Here is a 23114-nt window from a genome sequence, read left to right on the forward strand (position 1 = left end):
CTTTTCCCCACCTCCTTCGTTAAGCTCGACCCACTTTAGGGCGGGACCTCCCACTCAGCCAATTCCGGGAGACGAACCCTGGCGGTTTGTACTCTTCCTTTCCAATGAGAAAAAAAGGAAGCAGCTTGGCCCCAATAACCAATCCAAGGAGGCGGCGCCTGGTTGTCAGGCAGGTTTGTAAGAGTTTGGGCCAATTGGAGGCGCAGACACCGCTCGACCCGGGCGCAGCGCGCAGGCGGTGGCGAAGAGACGCCGAGCGGGCCGAGTGCGGCCGAGCAAAGCCGGAGCCGGAGCGGGGCCGCAGGAGCCGGGCTGGGTCCGGACGGGCCGAGATGCCCTATAAACTGAAGAAGGAGAAGGTGAGCGTGGCCCTTTTCTTCGCGCCTCCGCCTTGGGGCCTGCGCGGAGCACTGGGAGAGGCCGAGCCAGGCCCGGGACAGCCCCAGACTGACCCTCCCGTCCGGCCCCCGCAGGACTCCCGGGGCCAGCCCTCCGCCCCCGCCGCTAGCCGCACCCCCAGCCTGTGCCGCAGCTGGAAAAGCTCCCTCACCTTGCCTGGGATAGAGTCCCCCGCGTACACCTCCTTCCTTTCCTCCCCTCACCTACCCCCGGCCCAGGGTAACCACCTCCCTCCAGATCTGCTCCACTCCCAGGTCACTCCCCTGCTTTTTCTTCCCGCCCCCACCCCACTCTCCCCACTCCCCACCCGGTTACCCGTTTGGGACAGCCCCTCATCTGAGACCGCACCTCCTTCCAGCCCACCTCCCCCCGCCCCCCATTGCGCGCAGCCCCTTCCCTTTTCTTACGCGCCGGGCCTGGGCCTGGGCCGGCCTTCTCCACCGTCCCTTACAGCCCCTTCTCCCTCCCCGCCAAGCACCTTGACCTAGAACTGCTCTGCTTTCTCTCTCCTCCACCAAATCTGGCCTAGGCCCCTCCCTCTAGTTCTTCCTTCACACACAAACTTGTAAGCCAGGACTGAGCCCTTCCTTCTGTTGATGGAACCTCAGAACGTCAGTGTTGGAAGGGACCACTGAGCGCATTCAGCGTAATCCTTAGTGATACAGATGAGGAGACTGAGGCCCCGACAGGGGAAGGGACTTGGCCAAGGTCACACAGCCTGTTTGGAGGCCCAGCTGCAATATCAGGTCTCTTGACTTAAAGGCCTCCTTTGTACCAAAGCCCCCCTAACAGGCATCAACCGACTTGCAGGTTCATCCTAAATCAGTTACCTTTCCTAATCTGAGCAAGGTTCTCTCCTTTTCCTAATCTTAGGATAACCTTTGCATTTTTCCAGTTTTGCAGTGCTGGATTCCTGCCTTTCCTGGGCTACACTATCCTCAAATTGGGAATCTGCCCTTACTATCAGATTAATTTTCCTTCTTACCCCAAAGGCCAGCCAACCCCTGGGCACCCTTGACTTTGTCATGGTGTCCTGATACAGGCTTGTTTCTTGATGTTGCCTTCTTTCACCTTCCTCTTCTATTTCCATATTGCCTTCTTGCCCCTGTTCTTCATCCCTGCCTTTCTCTACCTTCTATTTCCTGCTGTTGCTGAGGTCTGACTCAGAGGTGTGGTTCCTTTGAGGTACAGACTCACACAGAGGATGCTAGGATACCAGTTCCAGCCTCCCCCAGCTTCTCCTTTCCTGGGGCTGGCCCCTCGTGGTGGGGCTGGCTCTGGCCTGGTGCTCTGCTCAGCCACTTTATGACCCCAGAGGTGTCTTACTTTCATTTGCCCTCTGATTGGCTGGTTGCTGGGCTGCCATCTCTGACCTTATCAATTCAACTCTTTATCCTGGGGCTTTTGGAGATTTCCCAGGCAGCTCTGATTCTGGGTTGTCTCCATAACTGCACAGGGCCAGAGGTTCTGAGTGTAGGGTTGGTGATGGTGTACTAGGCACTGAACCTCCTGGGGTCCTGGGTTGGCAGGTTCGTGTTCCCCACCCAGGCCCTGTGTCCTTGGGGAGTGGGTCTGCTGAAGTGGTTTGGGCAGCTTAGCTGTGAATGATGCACACACAATTCAGCCACACCAGAGGCTAAGGGGGTTCCTTCAAGGAGCGTGGAGGGGCATGAAATTCAGGGGAAGCTGGTGAAGTCCCCGCCCATCTGTAGTTTTTAGTCTGATACTAAAATGGGACAGACACTGTCCCATCTACAGTAAGCCTTCTTCTTCTAGGTGATTGAGAAGAAAAATTCTTAGACTTGCTGGGACCATAGATATTTGACCATAGTATTTGGCTGGGAAACAACATTGGAAGAATTGGGTTGCACAGAACCAGGCATCTCTGATTCCTTTCAAGGTTTAACTTTCTGCTTTTGATTTCCAGTTGCATTTGGCCTCCTTAAATGGTTAACAAGCCCTGAGGGAGAGGGAGGTGACAGTGTGACTGAGCTTTGCCCAGATAGGGTGGGGGCAGAGAGGAGGATCTTTATTGCACATCCATCACCTCTCTCCTTTCTCCTTCATCTCTGCTGGTCCCAGTCTTGGCCATCCTTCACGACCTTCTCCCTGAAGCCTTTCCTGAACCCTCACTTCCCAGTGAGCTCTCCCCTCCTCGGGATTTGTGGAACACTTGATAGGTCACGTATGGTCCTTTTTGTTCCCTTGGACTGGAATTAATCGTGGACAAATCTTTTCTTCCCCCTTGAGATAATAACTCCATTTTGGTTTGGCCTCTTCTTGCACACAGTAGGCCCTCAATAGATGGGTGCTGAGTCAGTCCCTTGGGGGATTTGCTTCCCTCCTCTTCCCTCATGTTCTGATCTAGGACTGAATCTCTTTTAGGTTCCCAGGTGGCATGCCCCTGCTCCTTTCCACTTTCTTCTTGTTTTTAATAATAGTAATAACGGGCTAACATTGGGATTTTCATGTGCTGGACACTGTGCTAAAGGGAATTAGGTAGTGTGATTGTTGTCACTTAAAAGAGGAGGACTGAGCCTCAGAGAGGCTAGTTAACCTGCCTACAATTCCAGAGCTAGTAAGAGTTGGGCCCCAAACACAGTGTGGGCTCCAAACCCCGGTTCCAGGCCGCAAGTGACGGTTGGGCTGCACTGTGTTGTGTGCACTTGACCTGTTCTGCAGGAGCCGGGGAGCAAGGGTGGTGGGCGTGGTTTCCCCATGCCCCCACACACGCCCACATAACCAGGCAGCTGGGATTCTCACGGCACACTCCCTGTTAGGTATGCTTAAGTGCTGTAGGGCTGGCGGAGAAGGAGCTTGTGGTCAAGTAGAGAGATGTGACATGTATAAAGGTGGGTCAGCTTTGTCCATGAGGCCCACGTCCGGGGTATGTGCGGTCACCTCAGTGACTCCTGCCTGCGCCCCTCATCCTTTGCCTCTACACGCCACGCTCTGAGCCACACTCCCTGGCCCTTTGGCAAGGGGTCGGTATGCCTGCCAGCCTGGTCAGTGGGCAGCTGGGAGAGTGCTCAGCCCAAAGGAGCGCCTTCCTGCTGGCTGACACCTGGAGCTGCTCCCCACCTGGGAAAGGCTCTCATCCTCCCTGCCCCCTCCTCCAGCCCACGCAGAGCTCTGTTCTCCCAGAAATCCTTGTGCCCCCATAGTCAGTGTGACTTAACACTTGTCACTGAAGGGGCGCAGTTGCCATCAAGTGTCAGAATCTCAGAGCCAAAAGTGACTTCCAAGATCCTCTGACAGTCTTCATTTAGGGCTCAAACCCCTCCTGCCCGTGCATTAGAAGAGTCACGAATGCTCCTTTGCTTGAATGCTCTCAGGACTGGGGAGCTTGCACACAGCCGGTTTCTGTGCAGCTGCTTCAGGAGAAGATCCTTCCTATTCGGAGCCTCAGCCTGTCTTCCTGCCACTTCAGCCCATGCCTCTTGGGCTCCTGGATCCACATAGAGCAAGTTGCATCTTTAGTCCACATGGCAGCCCTTCATTTATTCGTAAAACCCCCTCGTGCTCGCCTACCGCTGGGACTCCTCCCCTCCATCATTAGCTATCCCAGCCTTGCAGCTGTTGCTCTCAGGACAGGCTTTTGAATCTACTCCCAGTATGGGTTGTATTTCGCCAGAAGAAAACCTAGGATTTGTCTTTGTCCCTCCCAAAGTCGGATGCTCACGATGGAACCAGATCCTCCTGAACAACTCCATCAAGTGCCAAGGACAGGGGCACTTCCATGTCCCCTCCCCATGCCAAGAGCTCTGCACTCCATTTGCTAACTGGACAGAAGGTCATGGGGTGCTGGGGCAACCCTGGCACATGAAGGATTTGTGTGGAGCTTGCAATCAGACCTAAATCCCCAAGTCTTTTTCACATTTTCCCCATCCTGTCCCTGTGCAGTTGCTTTTTTTGGCCCGAGGCAGAGGAAGAGACGCCAGGCAGGCCAGGGCTCTGAGCCAGCGGCCCAGTTCCCGAGGGAGACTTCGGACTAGCGCTCATCCTTGTAGCAGTTCAGGGTCTTACCCCCATCCCTGTCCCCATGCTTGTCCACCAAGGCACTCTTAGGGATAATTCCTGTACCTGATCATGCCAATAGCACCCTCTAGTCTGGATATTATTTGTAATTTCCAAAAAAAGGCCTCCAGGTCTTTGCAGATGGCTTTGGGGGAGAGTGGTGACTCTCTCTCCTCCAGCATGAGAACCTTAGGCACCCCCCCTGCCCGCTCTAGCCAGAAGCCAGACAGAATAGCTTGTTCCTTAAAGCTCCACACCCTGGTTCTTCCTTGACAGAGGCTCTCCGGGGCCCTTACTCATACAGCAGCCATGTGAGGGGACAGATCATTATTATCATGCTTCATTACTATGTCTTAGCAATGTCTTCCTCACCACATTCCAAACTCTTTGGAGGGACTCCCTTTGTGTACCCCAAGTCCTCCTCCCCTGGGCTAGGTACAGGGTAGATGCTCAGTGGTTCTGACTGATTACTTCCGTTGGACAGAGGATAATTACAACACAGACCTAAGCAGTCCAGATGAGGCCTCTCCCTTCTGGCATCTGCTGACTACCTCCATCTTCCCCCTTCAGGAGACCCCCAAGCTTGCCAAAGGCACGACCAAGCCCAGCAGCTCGGGCAAGGATGGTGGCGGCGAGAGCGCCGAGGAGGTAATGAAAGTGGGCACGGCTCTAGTTACGGTGCAGGCACCAGCTCGAACTGCTCGACGGCTAGTGGGGTGAGGGATCCCAGGGGGCCAGATGTGATCCAGGCAGAAGGGAAGGGGCCTTCCACAGCCTGGGAGGAGCTTGGACAGCCCAGCCAGGTAGCTGCCTTCAGTCAGGCAGCCTGTCCCTTTGGCTGGTATAGAGCGACTACGCTCTGCAGTTCTTCAGACTCCCCAGCAATTCTTCTGAAAGTTATTTGTCTGCCAACCTTGCGTGGTAAGAATTCCTTTTTCCTTAGAATGAAAAGCTAGGGGTAGCGGGTGCTGGGGGGGAAGGGAAAAAGTACAAGGGTGCTCAGTGGGGAATGAGTGGCTTTGGCATGGCTTGGGGTGGGGAAGGGGTGGGAGTGGCTGGTGTCCTTGAGCTGGCCAGGGCTGGGCCCACTGCCCTTGGTTCTGATCCAATGGGAACCTGCTAAAGGACAGTGATGAGCAGAGGTCAGCACAGCTTGGAAGTCTAGGGCTGTAAAGCAATAAATGGCAAGCAGAGAGAGCACTGGAGGGTGGAGAGACTTAAGTCCAGAGTATGTCCAGGAGAGTTTGGGAGTGTGCTCAATGCGATGCTCAAGATGGTGGCCGGTCCTGTGAACATGTTGAGCAAGTAAGTACCCATCTTACTCAGAAACTGGTGATCCTTGGTTTTTCTGCTTTTTTGTTTGTTTGTTTGTTTGTTTATTTTGAGAGGGAGAGAGCGTGAGCGTGTGAGTGAGCGGGGGAGGGGCAGAGAGAGAGAGGGAGAGAGAGAATCCCAAGCAGGCTCCATGCGGTCACTGTGGAGGGGCTCAATCTCATGAACCGTGAGATCATGACCTGAGCCGAAATCAAGAGTCAGACACTTAACTGGCTGAGCCACCCAGGCGCCCCTCTGCTTCTCTCCTGTTCTCAACTGTTTAGAGCCATAGAGGACAACAGGAAACATCTCTGTGATTATGGGCAGGGCTTGTGGATTTGAGGGGGAGAAGAAATCGATTAGCAAGTATTGGAGTTAATCCTGGATTTAGACTTTTCTATGTACTTCTGGTCCCTGTCACCTCAGCACTTCCCACACCCCTGACCTTCATTTTAGGCCTCACTTGAGTAATCAGAAGAAGCAGGGCAGGTGTTCCTCATTTTACAGACATGGGAGTTGAGGACCACAGAAGATGAATTCCTCCTTCCTTTGCCCTTAAACAGTAATTTCAGCATGTCTCCAGGATAGACCTTATCACTTTTTGTTGTGACTATTTTTCCAACGTGGGTTTCTCTCCACCAGACTGTGGACTCTGAGGGAGGGGAGCTGGGTATGCTGCTTGAAGGCAGCCGGCACCTTGTTTCTTCCCCACGTCTGTATGCTCGTGTATTTTGTTCTTTGGGCGGAGGGGAGGGGAGAGGGCAGGGCGGGCATTTTTATTTTATTTTTTATTTTTTTAAGTAATCTCTACGCCCAGTGTGGGGCTTGAACTCACAACCCTCAGGTCAAGAGTCACCTGCTTCACCAACTGAGCCAGCCAGGTGCCCCTTATGCACTTGGTTCTTAATAACTCATCAGTCAGCGCTCCTGGGAAACACTCCCTCTGGGCCCAGTCTCCCCTTTAGGAATGGTGACATCTGTGGGACCCACAGGGAAGGTGGCTGGGAGCTGGCAACTGACATTCAAAGCAGCAAGAGAGACATAGAAACGGGATTTAAAGGGACAGAAAGGAATAGTTAGGGGGCTGTTCTCATCTTTTGCCTAACTCCTACTTGTTCAGTTACTAGATAGATTGGATGTCTTGTCCTAAAAGCAGCCTTCCTTGACTGCCTCCCCCTCCCTCCCCACCAGGACATGGTCAGGGCTCCGGCTATTTGCTCTGTTAGCTCCAGTATCGCCCCACAGCAGCATTTACACGGCTGTAATTAAACAATTTGGTGTGAATTCATTGTTTATCCATTTTAACTTTTGTGTTATTAGCACGTGAGTGAGCTCCTTGAGGTTTCCCTTTGCTTCCCTTTGAGCCGCCCAAGGGCTTGGCACATTACAGGTGCCAGGATTTGAATGCATTAGTGGCTAAATAAGTAAACCTAAGTGTTGGAAGTAACCTTGGAGTCTAACCCTCTCCTTTCCCAGATAGGAAAATGAAAGCTCAAACAAGTTAGGAAATAGGCTGAGACCAACTGCTAGGATTTCTCCACTGTCTTTGTGGACACATCTATTTGAAAAAGTAGAGTGTTGAGTTCACCTGGGGCTCTGTTTTGTGAAGTGGTGCTCAGGGCTCACCTGTACGAGGCAGATGCAGAAATGCTGCATGATTTTCCAGACATGTACCCATGTGGCCCCAGACAGAGGGACGGTGGAAAAGTTGGGGGCCAGGCTATGAGGCTCAGGTCATCCAAAGCTGTTTGGCACAGTCCTTCCCTTGCTGTTTTTCTAGTCCAGAATTTGGGGCTCTTCTAGCCAAATTTACCCTGTGTCATGCATTTGCCAGAGCCTTTCCAATTGATCTAATAATTCCGGCAGCCACCATTTAGTTTATTGAGCAGTTACTTGTGTGTTAGGTTCCTAGGGCAGCCATAACAAATGACCACAAACTGAATGGCTTAAAATAACAGAGATTTATTCTCTTACAGTCCTGGTGGCCAGAAATCTGAAATCGAGGCATCAGTAGGCCATGTCCCTCTGAGGTTCTAGGCAAGAATCTCTTCTGTACCTCTCCCTAGATTCTGGTGGTTTTTAACAGTCCTCAGTGTTCCTTGGCTTATGGATGCATCACTCCAGTCTCCTCCTCCACCTTCACCTTCACATGGGGTTCTGCCCTGTGTGTCTCTGTGTTCACATTTTCTTCCTTCCTCTTTTTTTGTTTTTGTTTAATTTATTTTTGAGAGAGAGAGACAGAGTATGAGCGGGGGAGGGGCAGAGAGAAAGGGAGACCGAATCCGAAACAGGCTCCAGGTTCCGAGCTGTGAGCTGTCAGCTCAGAGCCGGACATGGGGCTTGGACTCGTGAGCCCTGAGATCATGACCTGAGCCGAAGTCAGATGCTTAACTCACTGAGCCACCCAGGCGCCCCGTGTCCACATTTTCTTCTTATGAAGACACTAGTCACATTGGATTTAGGGCCCACCCCAACTTGTTTATGTCTACAAAGACCCTATTTCCAAGTTACGTCACGTTCACAGACGTTGGGTTGACACTGTTCAACTTCCCAGGTGCTGTCTTAAGACCTTTGCTTGCATTTAACCTTTTAATCTCATTTAATCTTCACAACACTCCCCTGAGGTCATTCTGTTATCAGTCATCATCCCCATTTTACAGATGAAACTGAGGCTTAGTGACGTTAAATAGCTCTTACTCAGCTGGTAAACAGCAGAGCTGGAATTCAACCCAGTGTGCTGTGGCTCACGAGCCGATTCTGTGTGTTTTTGTTTTTGTTTTTTGTTTAGACTTCATTATTTATTTTTAAAGTAGACTTCACACCCAGCGTGGAGCCCAGTGTGGCCTTGAACTCACAACCCTGACTGACATCAAGACCTGAGCTGAGATCAAGAGTTGGGAGCTTAACCGACTGAACCACCCAGGCACCCCTCCTGTGTTCTTAATGACGTGATACCCTGTGTCTAAGATTCTGGAAGAGTCTTAGAACGGAAAGGAGCCTTGAGAGATTGGATAAGACTCACTGTTGACCTATCGCTGCAGGCAAGGGTCTTTCCTGCTCTGTCTCTGGAGACAGCAGTTCACTGCCCTGGACTCCACTCGGTGGTGTGCACTGTCCTGAGTTCTGGGAGCAGGGACAGAGGGAGGAAGAAACTATCTCAGTCCCTCCATGTCAGCCTGTCCTCCCAGTAGCCAAAATTGTTGCCCTAAAAACATTCTTCTGTCTTATCAGTCCTCTACTTAAAAAGCTCTGTTGGTTTGGGGCGCCTGGGTGGCTCAGTCCATTAAGTGTCCGACTCCGGCTCAGGTCATGATCTCATGTTTCATGAGTTTGAGCCCTGCATCCGGCTCTGTGCTGACAGCTGAGAGCCTGAAGCCTGCTTCGGGTTCTGTGTGTCCCTCTCTCTGCCCCTCCCCCACTCATGCTCTGTCTCTCTCAAAAATAAATAAAACGTTAAAAAAATAAAAAGAAAAAGCTCTGTTGGCATCTCATTGCTTTTAAGTTAACACTCAAATTCACACTCTGGACCCCTCTGAGGGGGCCCTGCCTCATTTTTCTAGCACCCATCCTGGTTTCTCCCTCTGCTGGACTTCCCATCTCCTGATACAAGCCCTTTTGTAACTCTGGGTCCTTATTGATGAAATTCCATTGGCATGGACTACTTTATTTTCCTGCTTTGTTCCTTTTTTTTTTTTTTTAATGTTTATTTTTGAGAGAGAGACAGAGTGTGAGCGGGGGAAAGGCAGAGAGAGAGGGAGACACAGAATCCGAAGCAGGCTGCAGGCTCTGAGCTGTCAGCACAGAGCCCGATGCGGGGCTCAAATCCACGAACTGTGAGATCATGACCTGAGCCGAAGTAGGAGGCTCAACCGACTGAGTCACCCTGCCCCCCCCCCCCCCCCCCCCCCCCCCCGCTGATTTGTTCTTTTGCCCGCTGAGCTCATGTTTGTCCTTTGAGAGCAAATCAAAAGTCACCTCTTCAGGAACAGTTTCACTCATTCTTCTGGCAGAGTTTGTGTTCCCGTATCCTTGGTGGCACTCTGTTTTTTCATTTCCCTGGTACCAAGAGCTGTCCGTGTGTTGGTCTCACCCACTGGACTGTGAGCTCTTTGAGGGCAGGGGCTACCCTTTAATCTCTAAGGCTTAGCATGATGGCCATTGAATAAATGAAGGAAGGAAATAATTTAGCTCAGCTAGATAGAGCTCTAGGTGTCAGGATAGGAGAGAATGCCTCTGCGATTTTTTGGGGTTTTAAACTAAAATGATCTTTATTTGACTAGGTGATTGATTATGCAAAAGCTGTGACATTGTGAGTTTTTCACTGTTTTACCTTTCATCTTTTTCTGACAACACTTTTTAAAAATTAAAAAAAAAATGTTTATTTATTTAGAGAGGGAGATAGAAAGTGCATGTGCGAGCAGGGGAGGGGCAGAGAGATAAGGGAGAGAGAGGATCCCAAGCAGGCTGCACGCTGCCAGCGCAGAGCCCGACATGGGGCTTGAACCCATGAATGTGAGATCATGACCTGAGCTGAAAACAAGAGTTGGACGCTTAACTGACCCAGGTGCCCCAATACGTCTCTCTTTCTCTTTCTTTTTTCTTTCTTTCTTTCTTTCTTTCTTTCTTTCTTTCTTTCTTTCTTTCTTTCTTTCTTTCTCTCTCTCTCTCTCTCTCTCTCTCTCTCTCTCTCTCTCTCTCTCTCTCTTTCAAGCTAGCTCTACACCCAATGTGGGACTTCAACTCAGGACCCTGAGATCAAGAGTCTCATGCTCTACCAACCGAACTAGCCAGGTGCCCCTTTACAATACTTTCTATAGTACTTAATTTATATTTCTTTTTTTTCTTTAATTTAATTTAATTTTTAAAAACATGTCTTGAGAGAGAGCTGGTGTGAGCGGGAGGAAGGGTGGAGAGAGAGAATTCCAAGTAACAATAACAGTGCAGGGCTCAATCCCATGAACCGTGAGATCATGACCTGAGCCCAAATCAAGAGTTGGATGCCCATTTCAGCCTCTCAGTCGCCCCCTTAATTTATATTTCTATCTCTTATTTTAGGTTTAAATATTTGGGTTTGATTATTAATGGTGATTGTGTTAGGATGAAATTGGACTAGGGTTGGTTCAGAGTGGGCAAGTTTAGTTGCAGTCTCTTGAGTGCGAGTGTGGTGCATAAATTCCAAGTACCACTTGACTGCTGGAGACCCAAATCTAGGAAGGCTTCTTGGAGGTGGGAGGAGAAGGCACTTCAGGCAGAGGAAATGGCCAGGTTGGCTGGGTTGCCTTCGGTCAGCGTTCACCAGTGATGGTGATAGTTGCGGAAGGTTCCCCAGGGGACTCACCTGCCTCCCACCTGCAGCCCAGGTCAGTAGAAAAGTTAAAAGCTGAAGCTTTTACTGGGTGCCTGGCTGGCTCAGTCGGGGGAGCATGTGACTCTTGATCTCGAGATTATAAATTCGAGCCCAAAGTTGGGTGTAGAGATTACTAAAAGATAAAATCTTTAAAAAAAATGATAAAAAAAAAAAAGGCTGAAGTTTTTAGAGGAAAGAGTTGGACATGAAGTGAGTCACTGGCATAGCCCCATGCCTCATGCTGACAAGCATGTTTCCTATTGAAGAGTGAATAGACCAGGGGATGCCTCATTGAGGCTTGGCAGCCAGGCGCTTTGCTGACTGGACCAGCTGTCTCTCAGATGCTTCTTGTGTGTGGGGCCTGGGAGCCAATGGTCCTTATAAAACCAGGTGGCCCAGTGGGGTGAGGTGGGACAAGCTAAGCTCAGCAGCTCTCCATCCACCCCTGGCTTCAATGATGCATTCCTAGTGGAGAAGGGACCTCAGGCATCAACCTATTCGTTTTTATTTTTATTTTATTTTTTAATTTTTTTTAGAGAGAGCATGAGCAGGGGAGGAACAGAAGGAGAGGGGGAGAGGGAATCCCAAGCAGGCTCCACGCCCAATACGGGCTTGACATGGGGCTTGATCTCAGGACCGAGAGATCATGACCTGAGTCGAAATCCAGCTCAGCCACCCAGGTGCCCCTCTACTGGTTTTTAAACTTTGATTTTTAGCCATGTGACCCTCTGTTCTCTTAACCTTACTTGGAGAATAGATGGGAAACCACAGATTTGCCCATTTCTCTGTTAGCAGAGAAAATCGAGGCCTGGCTTCTCTCCTTCTGGGGTGAATGCCTCTTTCCCTAGACATCCCCTCAGTGTGCGGTTTGTGGAGGTGCAAAGTGTCTTTCTTATCTGGGACGATGGAGAAGGACATGCTCTTCCTCAGAGTTTTGTTCGTTAGCTGCCACTGAGCCCCTTGCCCTAGTATAACTAATGTTTCTCCCTCCTACTCTGCTCCTGACACCATACAGTGCTCTGTTCTGATGGTTCCGGGCTTGGGACAGGAAAGGTCTGGCCCCCTGTCAATCAACCAATCAAACCTTCATTGAATGCCTGTTAGGTGCCAGTGCTTGAGGGGACCCAGAACGGTACAAACCAGGGTCCTGGCTTTCAGGGGACTTGCTATCTAGTTGGACATGTGAACACACCGAGCCAAGAGGCATCACTGGGGATGATCACAGAGCCAGTGAAACAGACAAAGAAGAGGGTGGGGCTTAAACTGGATCTTGAAAGATGAAATGCTTTCTTGGGTTCCCCCGTTTTAGACCAAGGAAGATAATGGACCCATGGGGACATTTGAGGCATGCTAATTTCAGGAATTTCCAGGTTGCATTTTTAAAGTCTAGGGATGGGAAATAATCGTGATAACAGTAGAAGACACTTCTTACAAAGCACTTCTGTGAGCTATATAACGTTCACTTAAATCGTTATTACAACCTTATGAGCTAGGTACTATTGTCATCCCCACTTTACAGATGAGGAAATGGAGGTAGACAGACTAGTTGACTTTCTGGAGGTTACTTGGCTAATAAATGGCAGAGCAGTAGTCAAACCGAGGCAGTCTAGTGTGAGTCTGTGCTCGTGACCACCAAGCTCCACAGATAAGGATTTGGTTTTTCCTGCAACCGGGAAATGAAGGCACAGGGCAGGGGTGGGTCTGGTTCCCCACCCTTCTGCCTCTCTCTCCTATCCCTCACCAAGGTATGAGCCATCTGCCATGTGCAGGAAGAGAGACCCCAGGGCATCTTGTACAGTCTAACCAGAATCACACCGGCTGAGTGCTGGTTATGGCAGGAGAGGTGTGTGGCGGCTAATCTTGCCCCATTTCCTTGTGCTCCCTTAGGTTAGTGTCTGGGGTGATCATTTCAGGTGGGGGAGAGGGCCAGATGGCCAAGAAGGTAATGAGCTACACTGGACCCACAGGCCAGCCCCGGGCTGGATGCAGCGTGTCTCTCCTCTCCTCTGATCCCCAGATAGGTCACAAGCTTGACATAGTTGTTTCTATAAAAAATTCAGAGCCTACAAAGCATAACATTTCTGTCTTCCTCCCTTCCCCCATCCCAGATGATTTCGTATTCTCCCATTCTTTTTTTCTTTTTTTAATTTAATTATTTTGAGAGAGAGAGAGAGAGAGAGTACAAGCCGGGGAGGAGCAGAGAGGAAGGGAGAGAATCCCAAACAGACTCTGTGCCATCAGCACAGAACCCGATGTGGGGCTTAAACTCACGAACTGTGAGATCATGACCTGAGCTGAAGTTAGCCACTTAACCCACTGAGCCACCCAGTCTCCTGTGGTGTGGGTACCCATCTGGACATGGCCTCAGTCCTCTGATCCTGCTGCAGTCTCTGGGGGCAAGGGTTGTCCTGCGGCCCAGCTTCTCCCCTCTACCGGCAGGTGGTTACCTGACAGTACCTGTGGGTGGACAGCGTTGCAAACACCTGTGTGTATACTTCTGACAGTGACCTTCGTGGGGCTCCAACACCCGTGTCTGGGATGGAGTAAAGAGATAGCTTTAAAAAAATTAGCTGTGTTTCTCCCATTATATAAATGTGTCAGCTTGTAGAAAATCGAGAAAAGTAGAGAAAAGTCATCTGTCATTCTGCTACAATGGGAGACAGTCATAAAAACAGTGGTGGCTTGCTGTTGTTTTTTCCTTCTCTTCACTGAGCTTTGGGTTCTGTGCACGTGTTGTCATGTGGGTGAGCTCATTTTGCATGTACAGTTTTGTGTTATCCTTATTTAACTTTGCATAGGAAGCAATTTTCTGTCATTACATAGTTTTAGGCTTTGTTTTATTTTGAAACTTATCAACATGACAACATGTACGTTGTTCAGAAAGTCAGACAGTAAGTACCCTTGGCCTTGTAATGAAAGGAGCAGCTCCCGCCTAGCCCCCTATTCTGTTGCTTTGTGGTGACCGCTTTCAACCCACCTTTCCTTGGAAATTGACTTCTGTGCTTCCAAATAAGAGTCTTTTTTTTTTTTTTAATTTTTTTAATGTTTACTTATTTTTGAGAGAGAGACAGAATGTGAGTGGGTTAGGGGCAGAGGGAGAGGGAGACACAGAACCCGAAGCAGGCTTCAGGCTCCCGAGCTGTCAGCACCAGAGCCCGATGCGGGGCTCGAACTCTGAGATCATGACCTGAGCTGAAGTCAGACACTCAACCGACTGAGCCACCCAGGCGCCCCAAGTCTTTTTTCTTTTTAATGTTAATTTATTTACTTTAGAGAGAGAGCACAAACAGGGAAAAGGCAGAGAGAGAGGGAGACACAGAATCCGAGGCAGGCTTTAGGTTCTGAGCTGTCTGCTTAGAGGCTGATGCGGGGCTGGAACCCATGAACACGAGATCATGACCTGAGCTGAAGTCAGACACTTAACCAACAGAGCCACCCAGGCGCCCCAATTAAGAGTCTTTTGCTGCTTTTTAAAAAATTCTTTTGTCAAAAAAAATTTTTTTTAATGTTTATTTATTTTTGAGAGAGGGAGAGACAGAGTGCAAACTGGGGAGGGGCAGAGAGAGAGAGGGAGACACAGAATCCGAAGCACGCTCCAGGCTCCGAGCTGTCAGCACAGAGCCCAACGTGGGGCTCAAACTCGTGAACCATGAGATCATGACCTGAGCCCGAGTCGGACACTCAACCGACTGAGCCACCCAGGCGCCTCTAAAATTCTTTCATTTTTGAGCATTAGATATAATCTGTTGACTTCCTACTATGGAAAAGTAAGGTCTTAGCATCTTATATCCAATATAGACCTTTCCCATCCTCCCAAAGTACTTCTCACCAATTTTGGGTAAATTACTATGGCTGCGTAAATATTTTCTACAGTCGAACTGTGTATGATTGCATGTAGTACATAGTTTTCATGAACATAATTTTAACTCCATGATTGATTGATTATTTATTTATTTATTTGCTGTTATAAATAGGGCACAAAGCCCTATATATATATTTATATATATATACATATATATGTATATATTATATATAAAGTGTGCACAAAGCCTTTTATATGTAGTATGGAGAATCCCAAGCAGGCTCCACGTTCAGAGCAGATCCTGGTGCAGGGACTCCATCTCATGACTGTGAGATCATGACCTGATTGGAAATCAAGAGTTGGATGCTTAACGTACTGAGCCACCCAGGCGCCCCTCTTTTAACTTTTGACCAAGAATGTGATGCATTCAGTGAAGTGGGAAAGTACGATAATCTCAAGTATGCTACCTAATGAATTTTTTTTTCTGCTTAATGAATTTTTACATATGTTTATGCTTCGAACCACCTGCCAGATCCAGTCAAGATATAGAACATTTCCATTACTCAGAAGATTCTTCAGATCCCTTCTCAATCAATCCCACACCCCTGCCAGCCCTGGCAAGATAGCCACTTTTCTGACATCCATCACCATCAATCCATCAATTAGATTTGCCTGTTCGTGAACTAGAACAAACATTTTGAAGGCTCTCGATGCACAGGCAGTGGGCACCATTTTGGGAGACACGGCTTCTTGACCACCCCCTTCTGGGGATAATAAACCTTAGTCATCTCTGACCCTGACTGGAGCTGCTCCAGGGTAGGAGATGGCTGCTTGGCTGCCCAGGCCTGTGCAGGCATGGATGGACTGCGGGATGGGCTGCGGCCCAGGGTGGGAGCTGTACCTTGGGGAGCGGACTTCAACAAATCACTTATTTGACTAGGCCCAGCCCCAGCCTCAGCCCCAGCCCCAGCCGCAGCCGCAGCCCCAGCCCCCATCGTCCAACAAGCGTCCCAGCAACAGCACACCGCCCCCAACGCAGCTCAGCAAAATCAAGTACTCTGGAGGGCCCCAGATTGTCAAGAAGGAGCGACGGCAAAGCTCCTCCCGCTTCAATCTCAGCAAGAACCGGGAGTTACAGAAGCTTCCTGCCCTGAAAGGTACTTGGAAAAGGTCATGGGGGCTGGTGCACCAGGCCTAGGGGGTCACTGGGCATTGGCTGTATAGAGGTTTGGGAGTATTTGAGGGGGATGGAAGTTCTAGACAATGTGAGAGGGAGGTCCACCAGGGCTGGGGTGCCAGGGGAGCAGGATGGCAGCAGGATGGGGTAGGGGAAGGCCCTGTAAGGCAAGTAGCGCATGGCAGTGAAGGGCTAGGGAGGAGAGACTGACTGTTGCCTCCCCCTGCAGATTCGCCAACCCAGGAGCGGGAGGAGCTTTTTATCCAGAAGCTGCGCCAGTGCTGTGTCCTCTTTGACTTTGTATCAGATCCACTCAGTGACCTCAAATTCAAGGAGGTGAAGCGGGCAGGACTCAACGAAATGGTGGAATACATCACCCATAGCCGTGATGTTGTCACTGAGGCCATTTACCCCGAGGCTGTCACCATGGTGGGCACAGGGAAAAGGGGAAAGCAGGCAGGGACGGGGGCTGTGGAGAAACCTGCACGGAGCTCTCACCTGGGTCCTCCCCCTCAGTTTTCAGTGAACCTCTTCCGGACGCTGCCACCTTCATCGAACCCCACCGGGGCCGAGTTTGACCCAGAAGAGGATGAGCCCACCCTGGAAGCTGCCTGGCCACATCTCCAGGTACCACAGTGAGGGGGCATGCTGGCCCTGGCTTCAGGGAATGGGGCACTCTGAGACAGCAAGGGGGTATGTCTCAGTCCTTGGGGAATACCCCCTAAGTGGATGCTCATTGCTCCTGACAGCTCGTGTATGAGTTTTTCTTACGTTTCCTCGAGTCTCCTGATTTCCAGCCAAACATAGCCAAGAAGTATATCGACCAGAAGTTTGTCCTTGCTGTGAGTCCCTGAAGTTCCTGTCCTTTCCTCCTTCCAGCCCATGAACTCTAGCCCCACAGCTCCTCAGTGAGGTCCCCACCCTTTCTCCATCTGTTGAATATATGGGCTTTCAACTGTGTCTGGTGCAAAGGACTGGTGGTGGGGGAGGGATAAGCAAATCCCTCTGCTCTTAACAAGCTCCTAGCATAATTGAAGGAAATTAGCAAGAGTTACCTCTTCCCCATCAGTGGGGCATGCAGACACGCATACCCAGACATCACACTGGGGAAAGCTATGTAAAGGAATCACTCTGCTCTCCAGAGACTTGCCCCCATACCCCCCCCCCCCAATCCAGAGAACCTCTGGGTGTCCCCTGGCTAGGAATCCGTGTCACCCCAGCCCTGACCTTCCTAGGCTCCTGCCTCATTCACCACCTTTTCCTCCCACCTGCTCCCAGCTCCTGGACCTGTTTGACAGTGAGGATCCTCGAGAGCGGGACTTCCTCAAGACCATCTTGCATCGCATCTATGGCAAGTTTTTGGGGCTCCGGGCTTATATCCGTAGGCAGATCAACCACATCTTCTACAGGTGAGGCCGGGAGCCAGCTTAGGAGCATAGCAAGCCCTGCTAAGTTGGGATGGGAGAAGGGAGGTAGGGGGACTCTGCAGAGTGCTGGAGAAACATTGGGGATTGTCACGAGAGCCTTTCTTTCCTCCCTCAGGTTCATCTATGAGACAGAACATCACAACGGGATTGCTGAGCTCTTAGAGATCCTCGGCAGGTAAGCGGTGGGGTGGGGGCACACGTACCTGCAGAAGGTTGGAGGGACGGGAGCACTGAGCTTGGATGGCCCTTTGGTCCTAACAAACCTCCTATAACTCCTAGCATCATCAACGGCTTTGCCTTGCCCCTTAAGGAAGAGCACAAGATGTTCCTCATCCGTGTCCTGCTTCCCCTTCACAAGGTCAAGTCCCTGAGTGTCTACCACCCGCAGGTGAGCTGCCTTCCTCCTGATGATCCCTGACACTGGCAGCAGAGAATAGAGAGGGAGGGGAAGATATTCCATCTGGGATGGGGGTGGCAGAGGGAGTGGGTGGGATAATTCCTCTTTACACCTCTTCTTCCATTCTGGGCTCTTGCTTCTGTCCCTAATCCCTCTGAGACCTGGACCCTACACCTCACCTCCTTTCTACCTCAACCTTTTGCAGCTGGCTTACTGTGTGGTACAGTTCCTGGAGAAGGAGAGCAGTCTCACAGAGCCGGTAATTCCCCTTCCCAGCCCCAGGACACCTCTTCCTGTCAATTAAACTTCCCAGTCTGCCTATTGAATAATGCCATAAGCAGGTGCTCAGGAGGGATGTGGCCCAACAGGTGACATGGATTCCTCTCTGAAGGAAAAGTAAAACCTATATATAGGAAACAGAATCAGGCCAGTTAGCGGAGGCCACCCGAGCTGTGCCCATCAGGGTGGGGAGAGAGGCCAGGAAGGCTTCCTGTGAAAGCAGGCAGGTGTTGAGTGAGAATTTTATCCCCGTGTCCTCCTCTTCTCACAGGTGATTGTAGGACTCCTCAAGTTCTGGCCCAAAACCCACAGCCCCAAGGAGGTCATGTTCCTGAATGAGCTAGAGGAGATTCTAGATGTCATTGAACCTTCAGAGTTCAGCAAAGTGATGGAACCACTCTTCCGCCAGCTTGCCAAGTGTGTCTCCAGCCCTCATTTCCAGGTGAGGCTCAGACCAGCATATCCTGTCCCCAGGCCTCCTAGAAACTGAGGAGGGTTTTCAGCAGAGTGAACCATACCCCTGCTGAGTCCCACCTGTCCCCACCAGGTGGCAGAGCGTGCTCTCTATTACTGGAACAATGAGTACATCATGAGCCTGATCAGTGACAATGCTGCCCGAGTCCTCCCCATCATGTTCCCTGCACTCTACAGGAACTCCAAGAGCCACTGGAACAAGTAGGCGGCTGGGGTAGGGCTGGGTGGTGGGGCTCTGGTTTGGGAACCTGTGAGGGGGTGGAAGAACTGAAGAGCCAGCGGTCTCATCGGGTCACTGAGCACAGGGGCTAGTGCCCACTGCACACTGACAGGCCCTTGAGGAACTGACCAGGGAGAAGACAGCGATGTGAGAGATGTCTGCAATACCTACAGCAGAGTGTGGCTTGTATCCTATCTTCTCCCCGTCAGAGATAGTCTGCAGCTTTGGAGACTTCATTCTGCACTGTGAGAAGCTGATGGGATCTTTTTTAGCATGTGCTGAATCCCACTGTCCTAAAGAGACTTTCCGGCCAACAGCAAGTGCACTGTGGTGCAGGTGCTGTCCATTAAGCTGCTGGGAGGCCATTAGGATAGGCCAGGGCATAGAAGTAGCGTGAAGAAGGTAGGTCTTAGAGCACGGGGTGAGGCAAAGGAGGGACAAACAGACCAAGGCCTATAAAGAACCTGAAATGCCAAACTCAAGTCACGTGATTTGGCTAGAGCGATAAGCTTACACTGCAGGGGTCTATGAAAGCTCTTAGCAGAGACCCCTCCTGGGAGAGAGCAAATTGGGGTCCTGGCACTGCCCTTAGTATAAGTAAGGCCTCCTGTACCTGATCCTTCTTCCCGGTGACAGGACAATCCATGGACTGATCTACAATGCCCTAAAGCTGTTTATGGAGATGAATCAGAAGCTGTTTGATGACTGCACACAACAGTACAAGGCAGAGAAACAGAAGTGAGTATCTCTCGACTTGGGGGCTTCCATCTTCACCCTAGGTTCCCTCTGCTTCTCTTTCAAGCCCACTGCCTATCCCATCTTTGCTCCCTCAGGGGCCGGTTCCGAATGAAGGAAAGAGAAGAGATGTGGCAAAAGATCGAGGAGCTGGCCCGACTCAATCCCCAGGTGAGCTTTTTCTGCTGCTGCCCCGACCTGAGGGGCCCAGTTTGGCCTGGGGGAGGGTTTGTTTCAAGACAGGTCCACAGACTTCTGAAGCGGCTCTCACCACCTGCCCGTGCCTCCTCTCCTTCTCAGTATCCCATGTTCCGAGCTCCTCCACCACTGCCTCCTGTGTACTCGATGGAGACAGAGACCCCCACGGCAGAGGACATCCAACTTCTGAAGAGGACGGTGGAGACAGAGGCTGTGCAGGTGGGAAGGCATAGAGGGAATGGGGAGCACAAATATAAAGCTCTGAAAGGGAGAGGAGACAGGAGCAGCAGATCCGAGGAATAAGGGGAGGAAGCCATAAAATTTATTGGGAATCGGTTACCATTCCTCGCCTTCTCCGTACCTACACGTAGATGCTAAAGGACATCAAGAAGGAGAAGGTACTGCTTCGGCGGAAGTCCGAGCTGCCCCAGGACGTGTATACCATCAAGGCGCTGGAGGCACACAAGCGGGCGGAAGAATTCCTAACTGCCAGCCAGGAGGCTCTCTGACCCCCTCACCGTCCTACCACAGGGCCACAGCCCACTCAGCCCTGGGACGCTGCCCTAGCCCTCCACCCTCTGCTCCCCACTGGCTGACTTGGGGCAAGGCAGTGCCTCTCTAGCTACTCTAGGGAGGGGATGTGGCACTTGAAGCAGGGGACCCCCCCCCCCCCAGAGTGGTCCCTCTTCTTCCCAAAATGTGTTCATGCCTCCCTGTGGCTAGTACAGACAGGCTGAGCACTGAGATCCTCAGTGCCCAGACAACTTGGGGATGCCTGTCCCCCTCCTCTCCTAACCCCACAGCTACCTGAGGCTGCTCTGAGAAATACACACAGGAATACATATGCTCCTCTCCCCTTCCCTTAATCCTCATTTCAACTCCAGGTGTCTTTCCTTCTCTCCCTCCCCTGCAGAAGCATATAGGGAGCAGCAGGAGATTATTCTCACCAAAGTTATGTCAAGCCCCATTGGCCCCTGGAGTGAGTAGCTGGAAGGGAGCCAACCCCCAACAGGCACAATTAGGCCCCCAGCCCCAGCAGTGTGCAGGCTGATGGGGTTGAATTATTTTCTCTTATCCCCTGCCTGACCAAGACAACATGGGAGGTCAAAAGGAGAAAAGCATACGCTATGGACCATAGGTGATGGAATATAGGGCCCAGATGGACCAAGAGAAGGGGGTGAACAAACACCCTACCCTGTGCCCTCTGTTTGGTGAGCAGCAGCCCTGGGATCACAGACATGGAAGGGACCACCCTGGGGCTGACTGCTTTCCTATGTTGTTGGTTCCCAAAGCTAGGAGGAAGCAGGGAGCAGTGCCCTAAGCATGGCTCCCCCGACACCTATTTATTTCCTTTGTGCTGATGCTGGGCAGGCCCCCACTTGTCCCTTTCAGACACCCTGAAGGGGCAAGGGGCTGAAGAGGGCCAGACCCAGGTTCCAGGGGCACAGGCAGTGCAGCTTTTGGCTGTGTACATAGGGTGCTTTATTCTCCACAGTGATACATGCTAAGATGGGTTGGGCTTGGGCCAATGTCCCCATATGTACAGAACTGAATAAAGTGGGTCTCTGAGAAGAAGTCTGATTTGCCTTGATGTGGAAAGGGAGATGGAGAATATGAAGATGGACATTACAACCAGGGATGTGTTCAGTCCTATGCTGGTTCTGGCCTGGAATGCAGGGAGATAAGGCAGCTCTCAGGGTAGTCACTTCCAGGCTGGGGTCGTCCCCTGCCGGGCTTGGAGGGCCTTCTGTACCACATCTTCCCACTGGGCATCTGATATCTCCCGAGCCCAGGCAGGAACCCCTGGCGCAGGCAGGCTTACTCCAGCCATTGTCCTTTTCACCAACTCCACATGTTCTGAAATCACAAAAAACAGGAGAACAGAAACGATGGGACCAGCTCCATTCCCCATTCTTTGAATTAACCCATAACCCTTGGGCTAGCAGGGAGGCCAAATCCATCTTGTTATTTCCAGGCAAGCCCACCTACAACCCAAGTCTAACACAACAGACTTTCACCTGGATTCTGAAGTCTGTAAAATCTTAGATGATAAACTGTTGTTTTAGGAACGGGGTGTTCCTCTATGGCTTCCCTTTCTTTACTGGTTCTGACCAGTCCCTTTCCTCCAACATTATTCCAAAATGAAAGCATGCTCCCTTTACCCGGGTCCATGGGAATAGAGCTGTGGCTGCTCAATCCTGTGGCTCCTTCCTCCTCTTCATCCTCACTCTCTAATGGCGGGTCTGGCAAATGAAGCCCCAGGGCCTACAGAGCCAGAGAGAAGACAGTTCAGGTCCAGCACTTCAGGAATCCCAGCTTCACCTGGCCAGAACAGTGCCGCCTCCACCATACCTGGATCCGATCCTGAATATCAGCAACTGCATCTTCTCCATCCCCCACCGGTGTCAGCTCCACCTCCTCTGGTTCAGGATCTTGGTTCAGGGGTTGGTAGGAGTAGCCAGCTGGGCCTGCCCCCGTTTCCTCCGGCTCTTCCTCAGGCTCCTCGCTGCTCCAATCCCCAGTGCCTTCCGTAGGGCCCTGGTGCGGCCCTAATTCCTCAGTCTGATTGGGGAAGATACGCTCGGGGCCCATGGTGTCTCTCCCTAGAACTACTGCTGCCATCCGGGCAGGGGCTGCAAGAACAGGGAGGGCAGGAGGGTAGTGATCGGATGAAATCAGGTCCACCTATAGCCACTCATCCAGTTCCTTGTGGTCTCCTGCGTCCGCAAACCATTTAACCGCTTCCAAGCTTCCTGCATCCCATCCTCTCCTGGGCACTCCACCATTTAAACCGACTCGTATCTTGAACCGAGGCCCACCGGACTTGCTCTGCCAATTCTTAAATAACAGCCCAACCCGAGACCATACCACCTCCTAAAAGACACTCCGTCCGGAACCCCGCCCGCCCGCCCCTACTCCCCTACTTGGGAACTCCGGATCGCCAAACGAGCTCCCCTAGACAGGGCGTACCCGCCCCCTTCTTCCCTCTCCAAAGGGCTCCCCTCTGTACCGCCTGACAAATGCCCTTCAGGCCCCAGGGGCTCCCCTCAAATGGCCCCAGCAGCGGCGTCCGCCACCCGCCCCCACCGATTCTCGGCGCCGGTGTTTCCGCGCGCCTCACCCGCTCAGAGCCCGCGGCTGAACCCGCACCTCCACTTCCGGCGGAGCAGGACGTACCGGGGCGCCTGGTCCTCCAGCCCCTCCCCGTGCTCATGATTGACGCGAACGAGAGACAAGCCGTACGCCTCTTGCCCCGCCTCCGCCATCTCCTGCTCCGACAACAAAGGACTACATTACCCAGTGATGCCCAGGGTTTTTTGGGGGGTTT

At 51.4% G+C, this 23114-nt stretch overlaps 2 protein-coding genes across 5 annotated transcripts; one reads left to right on the forward strand and one right to left on the reverse strand.

Moving 5' to 3' along the window:
- The first annotated feature begins 193 nt into the window (after nucleotides 1-193).
- Nucleotides 194-21328, forward strand: PPP2R5D (protein phosphatase 2 regulatory subunit B'delta). Its single transcript, XM_042938805.1, has 16 exons — nucleotides 194-359; nucleotides 4987-5064; nucleotides 15820-16036; nucleotides 16286-16485; nucleotides 16573-16683; nucleotides 16806-16898; nucleotides 17335-17465; nucleotides 17599-17658; nucleotides 17763-17871; nucleotides 18086-18139; nucleotides 18431-18601; nucleotides 18707-18834; nucleotides 19490-19591; nucleotides 19687-19759; nucleotides 19889-20005; nucleotides 20158-21328. The coding sequence occupies exons 1-16, from the start codon at nucleotides 333-335 to the stop codon at nucleotides 20293-20295; spliced, it is 1809 nt and encodes a 602-aa protein (XP_042794739.1). The 5' UTR covers nucleotides 194-332; the 3' UTR covers nucleotides 20296-21328.
- On the reverse strand, nucleotides 21252-23039 carry MEA1 (male-enhanced antigen 1). Of its 4 annotated transcripts, none has more exons than XM_042938821.1 (4): nucleotides 22937-23039; nucleotides 22139-22419; nucleotides 21949-22051; nucleotides 21252-21643 (listed from the first exon to the last, which is right to left on the reverse strand). In XM_042938821.1, exons 1-4 carry the CDS (start codon nucleotides 22998-23000, stop codon nucleotides 21489-21491), a joined length of 603 nt encoding a protein of 200 aa, XP_042794755.1. In that variant the 5' UTR covers nucleotides 23001-23039; the 3' UTR covers nucleotides 21252-21488. The 4 variants fall into 4 exon arrangements, with proteins under 4 accessions (XP_042794755.1, XP_042794757.1, XP_042794756.1 ...); XM_042938823.1 differs by having other exon boundaries at nucleotides 22908-22991; XM_042938822.1 differs by lacking the exon at nucleotides 22937-23039 and adding an exon at nucleotides 22797-22901.
- Nucleotides 23040-23114: the final 75 nt, after the last annotated feature.

Source organism: Panthera leo, chromosome B2, assembly GCF_018350215.1.
Source record: "Panthera leo isolate Ple1 chromosome B2, P.leo_Ple1_pat1.1, whole genome shotgun sequence".
Classification (NCBI taxonomy): Eukaryota; Metazoa; Chordata; class Mammalia; order Carnivora; family Felidae; genus Panthera; species Panthera leo.

What these genes read in the sequence shown, in the direction of transcription:
- PPP2R5D (XM_042938805.1), top strand. Translation starts at nt 333, where the DNA reads ATGCCCTATAAACTGAAGAAGGAGAAG. An exon ending in CTGCCTGGCCACATCTCCAG is followed by an intron (nt 16,684 to 16,805) that starts GTACCACAGTGA and finishes TGCTCCTGACAG; the next exon opens with CTCGTGTATGAGTTTTTCTT. An exon ending in CTCTTAGAGATCCTCGGCAG is followed by an intron (nt 17,659 to 17,762) that starts GTAAGCGGTGGG and finishes TATAACTCCTAG; the next exon opens with CATCATCAACGGCTTTGCCT.
- MEA1 (XM_042938821.1), bottom strand. Translation starts at nt 23,000, where the DNA reads ATGAGCACGGGGAGGGGCTGGAGGACCAGGCGCCCCGGTACGTCCTGC. An exon ending in CTGCTCCGCCGGAAGTGGAG is followed by an intron (nt 22,420 to 22,936) that starts GTGCGGGTTCAG and finishes CTGTTCTTGCAG; the next exon opens with CCCCTGCCCGGATGGCAGCA. An exon ending in CTCTATTCCCATGGACCCGG is followed by an intron (nt 21,644 to 21,948) that starts GTAAAGGGAGCA and finishes TTGTGATTTCAG; the next exon opens with AACATGTGGAGTTGGTGAAA.